We start from the raw sequence: 16,469 nt of genomic DNA, 5'->3' as shown, positions 1-16,469 counted from the left end.
AGTCTCTAAAAAACATCAATCGGACTCAGATCAGTCTGATGTGGGGGCAATTTTTTACTCTTGTTCTTAAGATCCGTAAATGGACCAAGCAATTCAAGGCTGAATCAGCCTTTTAAAGTTGTTTTATTATTTTTCCAATGATTGCTAACTTGATAGTAATTCTCAAGTCATAGAGTCCAGATACGATACGATACGATACGATACGATACACTTTATTGATCCCGTGGGAAATTATGGTATCACAGCAGCACAACTTACATCATAAGAATCATAAAATGAATTACTTAATGGTTCCATCTTTTCAGCCCAGACAGCAAAAATGGTCCATAAGAAAAGAAATAGTAATTTTATGAAAAACCTTAAGATACTTAAGTTACTTAAAAAGAACAGATTAAAAAATATGTATACATCCAATGGGCTGGTTTGTGTGACTTGAGAAGTGTTATTTCAGGAATAGAGAAGTGCAGCAGAAGTGTTGTTCCCAGAACACAGGAGAGCAGGAGTGTGAAGAATATTGGAAACATAATTCCATGACAATCATCTGTATACTATTGGGCATGGAATTATAAAAAATCCTGCAGCGCATGCTGTGGTAACATGACACCTGGCCAGTTTCAGACTAAAAGATTCACATCCCCACCTAGCTAGCTGGTATGCAACCTTCTACAGGAAGAACCCCTGTGCATCCAAGCCATACCTAAGTCCTTTGTTCAGCCAGCTAGGAATTCATAAAGGTGTCCATATCATATATATTTCTGAGATCCCAAGACCAGGGTAAGCGCCTGTCTGTGTCTCGAGTCTTTCTAACACACACAGGAAGGGAGATACATAGAACAGCAACAAGCAGCTTGGTAGCAAAATTGTGTTTAGTGTCTATGAGTAGCAGGGGCCTGGTCAAAACCGCTGCCCTAGGACCGCCCAGAAAGGCATTTTGATTTTTCTTAGGTTTTGGAAGATTTATCTTCAAACCTCCAGGGTAGGGGATTTAGGTTCAGCCCAGAGGGCAGGAGGGGAGTGACCCAGTGGGTTAAATGCTTGTGTGAAGCATTTCCTATTGCTTTTTCTCTGGGAGGTCGCAATGACACATCGTGTGAAGACAATTCACACACAGAGGGGTCGACAAGCCTCCCATGTGGAAGCCGCTCCCTGCAAGGCAAGCTTTTCATCTAACTGACAACTGACTATGTTCAGCTTATAACCTTTGTCCTGCCACTATAGAATTTGCATATCTGACCATTATATATGTATAACCATTTTGTATATATAGTGTATTGTCTAGGTGCCCTTAAGGCTATTACAGTAAATATATAATTTAACCTTGGGCTGCTCTTTTATCTCGATCCACGAATCCACACGTCCATTTCTCGGCCTAATCTCACATGCTACTGGGGCGGGTTTCTGGCTCGATATAACCCTGTTAATGGACCAGGCATATATCGAACGAGGAATTGGTGGAAGACCTGCCGGGCTGATAAGGTTCTGTTTCACTTGGGCTAGTGAAAGTGGCTTCTCAGCCTGTTATTGTTGTGGGTGAGTGTGGTGCCACATCAGTGATTGTGGTGGCCACATCCTCTCACCCTCCGTACCTCCCTGCGCCTGTGTGGACCGGGAGTGGAGGGTCTATGTAAAACTGTGCCAAGCTGACCTTATCTGTCCCTAGGGGGTGTGGAACGTCACGTTGTTACAAGTTGGGAGATCTTACCACGTGATCCTGCTGACATAATATTGATGTCAGACCCGGTGTTGAGGTGTGGCTCCTTCATGTTTCATCACCTGGAGCATAGCTTTCACCTGAGTTATTAATAAGGAAATAAGTACCACCAATAGCTTTCGAATGTGTCGCTATGTCTGCTCTCCATTTTTGGGGGGAATTTTTCTATGCTTCTATGTTTAAATGGGATTCCTGACTGAGGAAACTCCACAATTGATTGAAATAGATAGCTAGAAAAAAAGTGGAATAAACTTCTTGAAATATTTGTGAGTGGTGGTAATCTGCCACTCACAAAGCGTAAGTTCTTTGTTTTTTAATGTATGTGTATTTTTTTTTTCTTTTCTTTTTTCTTCCTCCCTGTCAAGTATAAGTTTTAACGGTGTAGTCACTCTTAATAGGATTTTTTTTTTTTTTACTTTGCATGTATATCTGATTGTCACATGCAGAAATATCAAATGAGGTAACTGAGAGGAGAGTAAGCGATTTGGTACGTGCTCACAAGTATGCAAATCACATATGAGTGATCACGTGGCAATCGAGATTGTCGAAAAGCAGAATCCTAACAGTGAGTATATATTACACACTGTTGATATTCTGTATATTCGTCCCTTAAAAGTTTTATATGGGTCGTGGAATATCATATTTATAGCCTGTGAAAAGTTCTGTTTCCTTGTCCTAACACAAATTCAGAATCCCCTAAGCTTCTTAACTTCACTGCCTGAAACAAATTTCATTTCAATTGAACGCAAAAGAACACCAAACCAGAACACATAGGAATGCTGCCAAAACGAATATGAAGGATCAGATGTTAAAAAAGAAATCTAAAAAAACTCATGTTAATGAGAAAAATTACAAGAATTTAAGTTTTTTTAAAAACAGTATAAATATTATTAAAACCGGGGAATTTCCTCAAGGTTAGACAGTGTGTGTAATAAATGTAATTCCCTATGTTTGGAGGCTTAATATATATTATCTGATTCTCTTCGATATTATTGAACACTGGAACTGGAATATTGAAGCAATAAAAATAGATGAATTCTCTTGGAGAATTTGTATCAGTATTATGTGAGCACATACAAACGCCTGTTCTAATGTATTGTACTGGCACCATCTACTGTCTATTTAACACACTGGGTTCCGTTTAGCTCCTGTTTAAGCAGTTTATAGAAGACAAGTGACTGCTTTAATATGTCAGTATTGTTTACAAGTTCTGGAATGTAAGACTAAATCTTGAAGAGCTCAGATGTTTACAATAAAGAACCGCCAAGAAAAGGAAACCAGACAGTATTTCTTACAATTACAAGGCACTTCATAATGAGAATAGAGTCATTAATAAGTGTAGATGATAGCATAACATCTGACTTGTATGTTTACTGAATGTTGTAAATGATTTTATTCAACTTGTTATTATATGTTAGACATATTATTATTCTCTCAGTAATTCAGTAGACCTTAACCAGCACTTATGTATATTACCCCTACTTTTTATGACTCCTCTAGAACAGTCACATTCTGACAATGGATCACTCAAATGGTTTTAGTTTTGCCAGGAAACTGATTTAACAAAAAAAAAAAAAACAAGTACAGAAAAAAGCACATAAAGCTCTGATTACGGTATATAGCCCACTGACATATTTCTGTATATCTGACACATGGTCATGGGCAGCACCCAGACATACAGATATCACGCGCATTACCCACGGACATATGGATGTCACACGAACATACCGCCACACGGATCATATCGGTACTGGTTTTTATCTGCACAGGAATCACCAGACATGTGAAAGGGGGCCCTAATAGTCTATCACTTATGCCTCAGCTTTCCATTGGTTTGGTCACTTAAGTATTTTATTGGCAGCCAGATTGTCTTTAAAGATTATAGATCCTTTTGCTCTGAAAATTTTCATTGTTTATTTGCTTCTTAAATGCAAATTTGTAGCTAGTTTTATTTAAAAATTACTGCAATTTTTCTGCTGCAGCATCTGTGCAACTCATTCACATAGCTAATTGTCCTACTGCATTTGACATAGATCTGACACCTAAAATAGCTATAAGCCAAATGCTAGTTCAGCCCATCGTTATTCCTCTTGTCCACTTTATTCACATGCAGTGTTGGCTCACCTAAACTTGAAGGTGTCTTCAATAGAAATGAAGCTACTACCATTTTATCTTTGACACCTACTTTTGTTATGACTCTGGACATTCACATCACAAACACCTCAGTTGGTCCTGCTAAAATCGTTGAGTTCAGCTGGTTTATTTAATATGTATGACCACCTCTAAAGGTAGCAGCATGGAGGAGACAAAATTGTACACAGCAGATCAGGAAATGGAGATGACAAAAAAAACATGTATGTCCTTAGGGATGGGAGAATCCAACAAACTGTATGGGATCAAAATATGATTTGATGGAGAAAAGCACACACAGTGGGTACAGAAAGTATTCAGACGCCTTTAAATTTTTCACTCTTCACTGTTTCATTGCAGCCATTTGGTAAATTCAAAAAAATCATTTTTTTCTCATTAATGTACACTCTGCACCCCATCTTGACTGAAAAAAACAGAAATGTAGAAATTTTGGCAAATGTATTAGAAAAGAAAAACTGAAATATCACATGGTCATACTTTCCGTACCCGCTGCATGCTGAACTCTGGAGAGGGAGAAGAAAGAGAACAGAATGGATATATACTGCAGTAATGGTTCCCAACATTTGTTACCTTGAGAGCCATATTCAACTTTGAGAGAGGGTCGCAAAGGACATTCAGAGCCTCCCGAGTAGTGACATCCAGCTGCTACCTTCCTCCCGCCTCATAGAACTCCCCAATTCCTGTATAATGTCAGCCAAAGCTTCCTAATAGAAATCATTCAGAAGCAATAAACAGTGGAATATAAAAGTTTGGGCGCCCCTAGTCAAAATTACTAACATTGTGAACAGTTAAGCAAGTTGAAGGTGAAATGTTCTCTAAAAGGCTTAAAGTTAAAGATGACACATTGCCTTTTCATTTTTGGCAAAAAAAATCATCTTCTACATTTTAAAAGTTACAAAAAGGAAAATGGGCTGATGCGCAAGTTTAGGCACCCTGCATGATTAGTACCTAGTAGAACCCTCTTTTGCAAGTATCACGGCTTTTAAACACATTTTGAAGCAAAGAGTCTTTCAATTATTGTTTGAGGGATTTTCATCCAGTCTTCCTTAGAAAATTCTTCCAGTTCTGTGAGATTCCTGGGTCGTTTTGAGGTCTAGATACAAATTTTCAATGATGTTCAGATCAGGAGACTGTGATGGTCATTGTAAATCCTTCATGTTGCGCCTTTTGAGGTAGTCTATTGTGGATTTTGACGTGTGTTTAGGATCATTATCCATTTGTAGAAGCCATCCTCTTTTCAACTTCAGCTTTTTTTTACAGATGTGTTATGTTTGCATCAAGAATTTGTTAAAATTTAATTGAATCAATTCTTCTACCTGTGAAATGTTTCCCGTGCCATTGGCTGCAACACAACCCCAAAGCATGATTGATCCACCCCCATGGTTTAGATGTTTTGTTTTGGATTTGTTTCCAGAATGCATCAGGCTTGTTTAGATGGTTTTTTTTTTTTTTGCATACTTGTGGCGCTGAATTTTATGTTGAAGATCCAGGAGAGGTTTTCTTCTGATGACTCTTTCATGAAGGCCATATTTGTGCAGGTGTCCCTGAACAGTAGAACAATGTACCACAACTCCAGAGTCTGCTAAATCATTCTGAATGTCTTTTGCAGTCAAGCAGGGGTTCTGATTTGCCTCTCTAGTAATCCTATGAGCAGCTCTCACAGAAATTTTCCTTAGTCTTCCAGATCTTATTTTTACCTTTACTGTTCCTGTTAGCTACTGATTCTTAACTACATTTCAATCTGAGTGAAGGGTAACTTGAAAACACTTGGCTATTTTTTTATAGCCTTCTCCTGCTTTGTGGGCCTCCACCATTTTCATTTTCAGCGTGCTGAGCAGTTGCTTATAAGAATCCATCGCTGCTATTTTTTGGCACAAGGTTAGAGTAGGCTAGGTTAGAGAAATGTGCATCAGTCACTCCCACCAAAATACCACATCCAGCTTCAAGCAACCTATCTGTCAGTATCATCCTATCTCCAGGTTAACATACTGTATTTATGTCTCCAACCCTAAGTTCTCACAATGTGGTTAGTGGTTGGAAATTTTGCTACATTGGGGTCTTAAGTTTAAATCTAACCCAGGGCAAGATTTCCTGTGAGTATGTATATTCTTCCTGTGTTTGCCTGGGTTCCCCCATGTACTCCTGTTTCCTCCCACTCTGAACAAATATGTTTATAGATTACTTGACTTTCTGTGAAATTTTTTATAATCTACATATGTTTGATATTGGAAAATCAGATGTGAACCCTATTGTTGACTGCAAAGGAATAGTGCTCCCCAAGAGGCTTTCTTCTTTTTGTATCATGTCTCACCCCCATTGATTTTAATTAGGAACATTCCAGAAAAAACACATTCTTAGTAATTCTATGCAATTCAGTGAAGCATCTCTAGGATTTTTTTTTTTAGAAAATGTTATGTCTACATTTCCACTGTCCCTATGTGCACTGCTGTTACGCATGATGTTTGTACATTATGTGTTGACTTCATGTTGAAAGTGAAAATAAATGTTGAGGGAATATTTAGTATGTAGATAACATCTATAAACCTTGACATTTGTTTTTGTATGTCTGTGTTTAAGTACATAAAGATTAAATTAAAGATTTTTGTATCGGGAAATAATTTTGACTCGTTTCTAAGCAAACAAATCATTGATAAAGTGATTTTTACAAACAGTTTGCTTTTTCTGTTTCTTACAATATGGGCTTGTTTCCACTTGCGAGAAACACATCCGTGTCTCGCATGTGGAAACCAAGCTCTGGCACCGGCACTCCGGAGCGGAGCGTGCAGCTCCATGTGTTCCTATGCGGCCGCACGCTCCGCGCTGGAGTGCCGACGCCACAGCTTGGTTTCCACATGCGAGACACGGACGTGTTTCTCGCAAGTGGAAACAAGCCCTATCTCAGCATTACTGAGGCAAGAGGCCAAATTGTGAGCTGTTTAGTACTAGAACCTGATTTTAGGAGGGGCACATGGAATTCCATGGCTCCACTTGTTTTAACCAGGTGCTTCCTTTTTAATTCCTACCTCTGAAATTCCTAGCTGCTCAAAGTAGTCTCAAAAGAGTATACAGACATTACAGCATGGGATCACAGCTGATTCTTTCTGTGAAGTAAAACTTTTACTGTTTGTTTTAAACATGTTTTACCTCACATAAAAAGCAGCTGTGATCCCCTGCTGTCCTGTCTGTATCCTCTTTTTCCCTTCCTCCCCAGCCCAGGAGCTGTGGTATGATCAGTCCATGTTCCTGTATGGTCAGACACAGACATTACACATTACACAGCAGGGGCACATGTATAAGATTATCTCAGCACAGGGACCATTTTATTTAAACATCTAATTGTGGAAATTACTATTATTCCAAGATCTATTCATTAAAATGCAGATTGTTCGTGGGACAGTACTTTATTAATTGGACAACCCCTTTAATTAATTGTGTCTGTAGCTACACATTGTATACTCTCCTAGAACAATATTCTTCCACATCAATAAACTTATGGTAATCTATTCCCAAGCCAACCACTTACGATCCAATTAGGTATTGTATGTGCTGTGGTGCTTAATGACTAAAGCAGTTCCTGGATTTGTATAATTTGTATATGATGGGTTCAGTGAGGTAAGTCATGTTTAATTTTTGCTATGCCCTCATTTAGTAGGTAGTTTGGTTTCAAGTGTTCTGACCTTTCACATGTCTTCCAGGTGACATTCAGATAGGAATGGTGGATAAGAAAGGGCAGTTAGAGGTTGAAGTAATAAGAGCTCGAGGTCTCATACAAAAGCCAGGCTCTAAATCCACACCAGGTAAGAATAAGTAACATTTTTATATTGCCTATTATTGCCTCCATATTGACTAAACTACTGATGCTCCAGTTCTGTCACTCCAGTCTATGCCAGTACACATGCCCCTAGCCATTAAAGCATCATGTAAAAGCAGGGTCATAGCTATAGTGGGTGTAGAGGAGGCCATAGCACACAAGCCTTGTGCCTCTCCTCCAGACCCCTATGCCACATTTTAAGACCCCAGTTTTATAACAGACGTTTGGAAGGTGGGGTACTTTTCTGTGTCAAACTATGCCTCAGCTTTCTGACCCTTCTTGGTTCCGAATGCAAAACTGTAAGTAATACATTGTAAAAATTTCTGAGAAACACAAATCCTTCCTGTGGGACTCAACCCTGAATTTGGGAAAAAAAAAACACATAAAATGCCAATCTTAACCCCTCTGCACAAACCGCCCTAACTGTACAAGTGTGGAGGTACCTCAGGAGTTGAGCTCGCTCCATACACAGTAGATACCGGATACTTTATGTTAGCTGGCATCTGTCTCTAACAGCAAGAACCAGATGGGGGGGACACTAGCTCCCATTAACCCCTCCGAAACACGATTGTGTGGTATAGATGTTATTATGGGAGCCCAGGGCCTGCTGAAGACTCCTATCACTGCCATATTGCTACTTCTGTAAAGCCCACCCACAGGCTGAGCTTCATAGGACACCATGATTTTTTCTATGTACTGAAATATTGTAGTATTGCAGTATATTGAATAAGCGGTCAAACAAACACAGGTTCAAGTTCCCAATAAGGTGTAAAAAAATGAAACGTTTTAAAAAAACCATAACAGTATACCTGCCTTAAAAAATACACTAAAAGGTGATCAAAACATTGCATGTACCCCAAATTGGTATTAATAATACCATCAGCGGGCTACATAAAAAATAAGCCCTAACATACCTCAATCGACTACAAAAATCAAATTGTCTTGAAAAATGACAACACAAGCCAGAGTAAAAAAAAAAATCAGTATTTTTTCACCACGTAAAAAAAGGTATGCAAGTTTGGTCCGCAAAAAAGAAGCCCTCATATGGTTATATGGATGAAAGATTAAAAAAGTTATGGCTCTTCAAAGAAGGGGTAGGAAAACAACTGCAGTGAAAAAAGGACCATTGTCAGTGACATACAAGGGTCAAAGTGTTATTCTAGTTTCACAGCCCCCTTTGAAATGCAGTCACCTCGTCAATAAAGCGGCCTGTTTCCACACCATTCTTGTAGACAGAATATCATTTTACACTTTACGCATCTACAATAACTGAGTGGTTGACAATAAATATATGGTCACTGCTGATTGAGAGGCTGAGCATGGACCCCCATGTATCACATCATGCCCTAATAGCATGGTAGATAGTACACCTCTTTAATCATAGCTATACTGTACAGAGCCTGCAATTGAAATCAACATAGTGGAGTATAGTGTTCATCAGGTGTGAAATGTATTAATATAGGTTGTATTACTATGTTTCATATTATTTTCAGCTCCATATGTGAAGGTGTACCTATTAGAAAATGGAGCTTGTGTAGCCAAGAAGAAGACAAGAATTGCAAGGAAAACCCTCGATCCTCTCTATCAACAGACCTTGGTTTTTGAAGACAGTCCTAATGGAAAGGTCCTCCAGGTAAGCTCATTAAATATATGTTCCTAACAGTTGTGTGTTCTGGCCAAAAATTTGGAAAATTAAGTTCTTGTATTCTGGTGCAGTTAGGGGACTGATTTAAAGTTTATGTTCACCCATCATGATTTGTACAAATAAAATACTCAGTAATGATATAACTTAGTAAATCTAGCATGCACTATAAATTATAGCAGATGCAATTAAGGTCATGACAGATTTACTCCACAGTAGCTGCATTACACAAAAACAAAGAATCGTAAGATGTCAATGCTCTGGGATGTGAGCTGCAGAAATCAGGGGATATCATTTTAATTGTGTGTGCTGCTATGCTTACGCAAAAACGGGATATACCCTAACATTTCCTGGCATTTATTCTAAATGTATGTACCAAGACTGTAACTGTATGTTATACAATTGTATAAGTGTGCCATTGACGTCCGTAGTAAAATATCATATATGTGTTATATGTTATTATATTGATGTTTGAATGCAGGGTCGGTGTTGAGGGATGGGGGGATGGTTACTGGGTAATTGCCTAAGGCCCAATGTCCAAAGTGGCCCCTTGGGAGACCTACATACAGTGAGTTGCAAAATTATTCACCTCCTTGGCATTTTTTCGTGTTTTGCTACCTCACATCCTGGAATTTCACTGTTTTGTTTTAGTGTTTGCTTCAGTTCATCTAAAAAGAACCTGCCTACAACCGTCAACATTTGGTTTCCTTTAGTGTGACGCAAACACCAAATAGCAAAATAACTGAAAACTTCAGTGTGCATAACTATTCACCTCCCTAAAGTCAGTAATAATAATAATAATCTTTATTTTTATATAGCGCAGACATATTCCACAGCGCTTTACAGTTTGCACACATTATCATCACTGTCCCCAATGGGGCTCACAATCTAAATTCCCTATCAGTATGTCTTTGGAATGTGGGAGGAAACCGGAGTACCCGGAGGAAAGCCACTCAAACACAGGAAGAACATACAAACTCCTTGCAGATGTTGTTCTTGGTGGGATTTGAACCCAGGACCCCAGTGCTACAAGGCTGCAGTGCTAACCACTGAGCCCCCGTATTGTCAGTACTTTGTAGAGACTCCTTTTGCCACAATTACAGCTGCAAGTCGCTTTTGATAAGGCTCTATGAGCTTTCCACATTTTTGTCTGTGGAATTTTTGCTAATTCCTTAAAGCAACACTGCTCCAGCTCCTTCAAGTCAGATGGTTTCCTCTGGTGAACAGCAATTTTCAACTCTGACCACAGGTTGGATTAAGGTTTGGCCACTGACTGGGCCACACCAAAACATTTACACATTTCCCCTTAAACCACTTGAGTGTTTCATTAGCAGTATGCTTTGGGTCATTGTCTTGTTGGAAGGTGAAACTCCATCCCAGTCTCAAATAACTGACAGACTGAAACAGGTTTTGCTGAAGAGTACCCCTGTATTGCGCACAATCCATCTTCCCCTTGACTCAGGCCATTTTCACTGATCCTGCTGTCAAAGAACATCACCACAGCACTATGCTGCCACCACCATGTTTCATTGTGGGGATGGTGTTCTTGGGGTGATGAGCTGTGTTGGTTTGGCACCAGACATAGCATTTACATTCGTGGCCAAAAAGTTCAATTTTGGTCTCCACTGACCACAGCACCTTCCTACATACATTTGTAGAGTCTCCCACATGTCTTTTGGCAAACTCAAAATGAGCCTTACAATTTTTCTATGTAAGTAAAGGCTTTATTCTGCCCACTCTTCCATAAAATCCACCTCTCTGGAGTGTAAAGCTTATTTGGTCATATGGTCTCTGCTTGAGAGCTCTTTCAGGGCTATTTTTGGACTCTGTGCTGCCTCTCTGATTAATGCCCTCCTTGCCTGGGCTGAGAGATTTGGTGGGCGGCCCTCTTTTTTGGCAGGTTTGTTGTGGTACCATGTTCTTTCCATTATATGATAATAGATTTGATGGTGGATCGGGGGATTATCAAAGATTTGGATTTTTTTATAACCCAACCCTGACTTGGACTTCTCAATAACTTTGCCCCTGACTTGTTTGGAGATCTCCTTGGTCTTTATGGTGGTGTTTGGTTAGTGGTGCCTCTTGCTTAATGAAGTTGCAGCCTAGGTGGCCTTTCAGAAAAGGTGTGTTTATACTGACAGACAATGTGACACTTAGGCTAGGGTCACATTGCGTTATGTGACCGCGTTTAACGGACTACGTTACACCGCGGCATAACGCGGTGTTAACGTAGTCCGTTAACGCCGCCATAGCCTGTAATGGTGAGCGCGTCGCTAGCGCCCGCCCACATTGGGCGTGCGCTAGCGATGTCGCGTCATTTGAGTGACGGACCTCGGACGCTGCTTGCAGCGTCCGCGGCGCGCCTGAGGTCCGTTCCTCGCTAGTGCAGATCGGGGATCTGCGCTAGCGGGGACACCGAACGCGGACCCTAGGGAAGCATTGCGTTAGCGCAACCCGCTAGCGCTATGCGCTAAACGGATTGCCCTAACGCAATGTGAACCTAGCCTTAGATTGGACACAGATGGACTTCATTTCAACAAGCATGTGACTTATGGAGGGAATTGTTTGCACCAGAAATTTTTAGGTGCCTCATAGCAAAAGGAATAGATTCATATGCACATGCCAATTTTTATTTATTTTATTCCATAAATTGTATTTTTGCCTATATTTTTCTCACATCACCAAGTTAAACTATTTAGAGCTGATGCATCACACACAAATTGTATTACAAAAAATATTTGAACATCGGTTGTAATGTAACAATGTAGATAAAAAGCCAATGGTAGGGAATAATTTTTCAAGCCACTGTACCTGTAGGTTAGGTGGAATTTAATCCCTCAACCACATGCCTTAAAAATACAGAAAATATAATGATAATGTAGAACTGACGTTATCAATGCAGTTTCCCAATTAAGAAGGATGGAAGGAAATTTGGTGACAAGATGGTCTCATAACCAAAGGTCATTCACCTTGTGGAGTGTGGAGGAAGAGAATAGTAGAGGGACTGGTCCATTCTCTATACTCATCCTGTGTATGTATTATAGACAGTATATCATAAAAGTGAGTACACCCCTCACATATTTGTAAATATTTTATTATATCTTTTCATGGGACAACACTAAAGATATGAGACTTTGATTCAATGTAAAGTAGTCTGTGTACAGCTTCTATAACAGTACAAATTTGGTGTTCCCTTTAAATAACTCAGCACACAGCCATTAATGTCTAAATTACTGGTAACAAAAGAGAGTACATCTCTAAGTGAAAATGACCAAATTGTGCCCAATTAGCCATTTTCTCTCCCTGGTGTCATGTGATTCATTAGTGTTACCAGGTCTCACGTGTGAATGACGTAATTTCTTTGATGAATCGAGGCCTAAAATTTGCTGCATGATGGTATAATAGCATTTGTGGCCGTACTTATAATTTTGTCTAAAACTGTCTCTGAAGGTATTCCAAAACAATGCTTTTAGAATGTATTGGAGCTGCATACATTCTTGCGAATGTGAAATGTTAATTGTAGCGCCATTTTATTTATGTTTATTACATTTTACAGTAAATGTTATTTATAAAAAACTTAACAATTAAGAAAGTTTGCCAAAGTAGAAAACATTTTTTCAAAAATAAAGCTAAAAAGGAGGAAATTAAAACATGTAATGTAGTACCCAAACTATCCTGTAAATTAACTTAACCCATAGTAAGATTTTAACTATTTTAAAATAAAGATTTGATTTAATTTCCGTCATATTTTGTTCTTTTTCTTTACATTTTACATTAAGAACTTGATGTACGAAGCTCATTTTATAATATATTCAGGATTCAGTCATTTAATTTTATAGTTTAGTTTTTAAGTTTCAGAAGTTTTATTCAATTTTTTTTAAGAGCAATAAAGGCCACTTACCCCCCAAAGCACATTAGTATCAACTGAATTTTAACTTAAGTTTGTATATGTTTTTCACAATTAGGCAGTAATGGAATAAATAATATAATACAACATATAACATTTAACTTGTTTTTTGTTGTTTTCAAGGTTATTGTCTGGGGAGATTATGGCCGGATGGATCACAAAAGTTTCATGGGTGTTGCACAGATTCTCCTGGAAGAACTTGATCTGGCCAGTGTCGTCATCGGATGGTATAAGTTGTTTCCACCCTCATCATTGGTGGATCCAACCATGACACCCCTTACTCGCAGGGCTTCCCAGTCATCTCTTGAAAGTTCAACAGGTCCTCCTTCCATTAGGTCATAGCAACCTAGAAGGCAGTCTAGCCTGATGTAATCACAATGTTAATGCCCAATAAAAGAATCCGAACGGTGTACGTACGATCAAAAGTATGGCTGGGGACAGACAATCATTTATTTTTTTGCCTGTAGTAATGATCCAAAAAAGATCTGAAAATGAGTCCTATTGGCAAAGAAAAGCAAGAATATGAGTACTGTAAATGAATATACAGTTCAGCACTATTGAAGTCACACATGCTCAATGGGATAGTAAGGGTGACATTGAATTACAAACTGGAAGCTTTCACTCTGTTAGAAATGTTTGTGATACATTTTTACAGACCATAAGCAGTGTTATCATATTGGTATTTCAGCATATTTTATACTTGTTGATTCCATTATTTTTTTTTATAATGTGTTAATCTGTTAAGCAGTTTCATAAAAGCATTTGTGATAATTCTCACATAGCGCTTTTTTGTCCTTTTTTTAATTGATTTTGAGCTGAGCATTGCAGAAGTGATGATGATGGCTGTGGTTCCATGTAATATTCCCCGCGGCCTGAAATCCTGACGGTGACTTTGAGGAGCACTGCTATGTAGTGCTTTCCTATTATTACTGACATTGCTTTTTCCTGTAGTGTTTCACCCCTGGGAGCCACAGATGTATTTTATGTATTATACTGCATGCTACAATTCTATTGGAGCACAGCAATTGTCAGCACTAACCCCACACTCTGGCATCAGGGCTGGGGGCAAATGCAGAAGCTGCAGTGCAGCAGTCGCAGTCGCGTGACGCAGACCCACGTAGAAATGTTCCAGGTGCAATGAAATGCATCTCTGTTCTTACATGATGTGACTAACACTACAGAATCGCCATGGAAGCAATAGCTGTCATTAATTCATCCAGAAAGAATGTGTTTTGTTTTGCCAACATTTTTGCCAACGTGTTTATGTTACTCCTTGTTGCAGTATGGAAAATTGTGGAATGATTGACTCCGTCAGATTATTCTTTATCAAAAAATGTAAAAAAAAAAAAAATAAGAAAAAAATAGAGTTTAAAATATTTACAGATATTTTTTTTTCTACATATAATTTGTAATTTTTGGATTGCAGTACAAATTATGGCTTTAATGTTTTTCTTTTTTTATTTGGTTTTGTGCATGGGAGAGATTTGAAGAAGTCTGTTTGCAACCCACGCTGAGGCTGCTGTAAGAGATTCCTTCCTTTGGCATTTCCAGATAACAACGTACCGTCTGACCTGGTTTCCTTTTCCCATTCGCCTGTTGCTGTGTTTGTTTCTGTGTATAAATTGTATAGTTTACATCCCGTAATGCTGACCAATGGTGGGGATGAGCATATGACACTTTGAGCTGTATCCAGGTCTTTACCATATGTGTCACTTTAGACACCCGTGTCTGTCCTGGGTAGAGCATGGTATGAGCTGTTTAAAAAATAAAAATAAATCACTGGAAATTCCAGTTGAGATATTCTGCACTTACTAATATTTTTATCAGATTTTCGTTTACATTTGTTTGAGATTGATGCAAGCACAAAGCTTGATTTTTTAACGCAAAATATTTTACTTTTTTTGGGTGAAAAAAAAAAAAAAGAAAATACTTAAAATTTCCTTTTGCATTTTTCTTTTTGTTCCTTTTTTAGCCTTGAAGTTCCTCGTGATCTCTGTACGTGTGCTACAAGCTGCAGACTGTGCAGATGCATTGATAATGTTTCCCTCCTTTTTTTTTTTTTTTTTGGCCATTCGATTTTGTGATCACACGAGTAGAGCAGCATGTCATGGAGTAATTCAACGCTGCATGCATGTTTTGTAAAAAATAAATAAATAAATAAAAAGATACAAAAAAAAGGTTAATTAATAATGTGTGTTAGTTCCACATAGGCTGGCTTGTATGTTGCATGTACTTGTACAGTTTGACCGTAATGATAATGACATAACCAAGAAATCTAAGCCATCCATTTTTCTGATAGACATTTTGCAGGTTTTTACCAGACTAGATGTGTCAGTCTGGTGCTAAATGCCTATAGATGGACATTATTTTCTACCCTATGGAAACGTAACGTAGTACGGACCAAATTCCTTATAATAAATATTTTGGTGTAAATTCCTACAGTGGGGCTGTAACACATGTAGAAATTGTGTACACACTAGGTTTTGATTCATAGACATACTGCCTGCACCAAGTGAATTATTTATTGTTAATATACAGGCTGAAACCAATATGCCCACATTTGTAGAGGGCATAGAAGGGTTACCGCTTGACCTGCTGAGCAGGAAGAACTGACGCACTGGTGCACTACTAGATTATGTACTGTCTTAGTGGCCAAACAACTGAACTAATTATAATTGGGTAGTATCTTTCTATTTGACCACTTGTCTTAACACCCCCCTGTGCTTTTAAATAAACTTCCAACTCATGTTATGTAAACATGTTTAATAAAATTTACTTTTCATGTCTATTATTGTCGTCTCTTACTTTAAAACCGTGTTCATTTTCATACATTTGGAGGGAACCAGAGAAGAGGACAACTTGCTTTCCACCGTAAAGAATACATTGGTATAAATTGGTGCATAAAAGCTCCACGTTAAGGAACCCTCAGAAATTCCCCCCGAAGTAACAGCGGAAAACATCAACATATGTTCTTGGGTTTGCTAAGCCTTGCTCCTTTTCTGGTTCTGTTTTTGGGACTGTCCCTACAAAATCGGTACTGTTGGCAACTGAACAATCTATGGCTGATGAAATAGCACAATGTGGCCATTAAAAACAAATCAGAACTCAGCTTTCAGTTCTTAAAACTACTCTGGGAAGAATGAAAGTCACGCTGTGATTGCTTTTTGTGAGCATCAAGCCTAGTTTTTGTATTAAATCCTTATGATATGTTATTACCCCCCTTTTGTTATTTAAAAGGACCGATAGA

At 38.6% G+C, this 16,469-nt stretch overlaps 1 protein-coding gene across 31 annotated transcripts in view; it reads left to right on the top strand.

The window, feature by feature from the left end:
- Nucleotides 1-16,008, top strand: part of RIMS1 (regulating synaptic membrane exocytosis 1) — a 535,376-nt gene extending 519,368 nt beyond the window's left edge. For 29 of the 31 annotated variants that reach the window (XM_077289909.1, XM_077289904.1, XM_077289921.1 and 26 more), the window contains 3 exons: nt 7,558-7,659; nt 9,167-9,306; nt 13,346-16,008. In XM_077289909.1, coding sequence (XP_077146024.1) covers nt 7,558-7,659; nt 9,167-9,306; nt 13,346-13,564 — 461 coding nt within the window. In that variant the 3' untranslated portion in view covers nt 13,565-16,008. The remainder of the gene's footprint in view (nt 1-7,557; nt 7,660-9,166; nt 9,307-13,345) is intronic. The other 2 variants (XM_077289935.1, XM_077289934.1) reach the window with 1 other exon arrangement.
- The last annotated feature ends 461 nt before the right edge of the window (nt 16,009-16,469 follow it).

The sequence above is a fragment of the Ranitomeya variabilis genome, chromosome 2, assembly GCF_051348905.1.
Source record: "Ranitomeya variabilis isolate aRanVar5 chromosome 2, aRanVar5.hap1, whole genome shotgun sequence".
Lineage (NCBI taxonomy): Eukaryota > Metazoa > Chordata > Amphibia > Anura > Dendrobatidae > Ranitomeya > Ranitomeya variabilis.
This window is presented reverse-complemented; position numbering and strand designations above follow the sequence as displayed.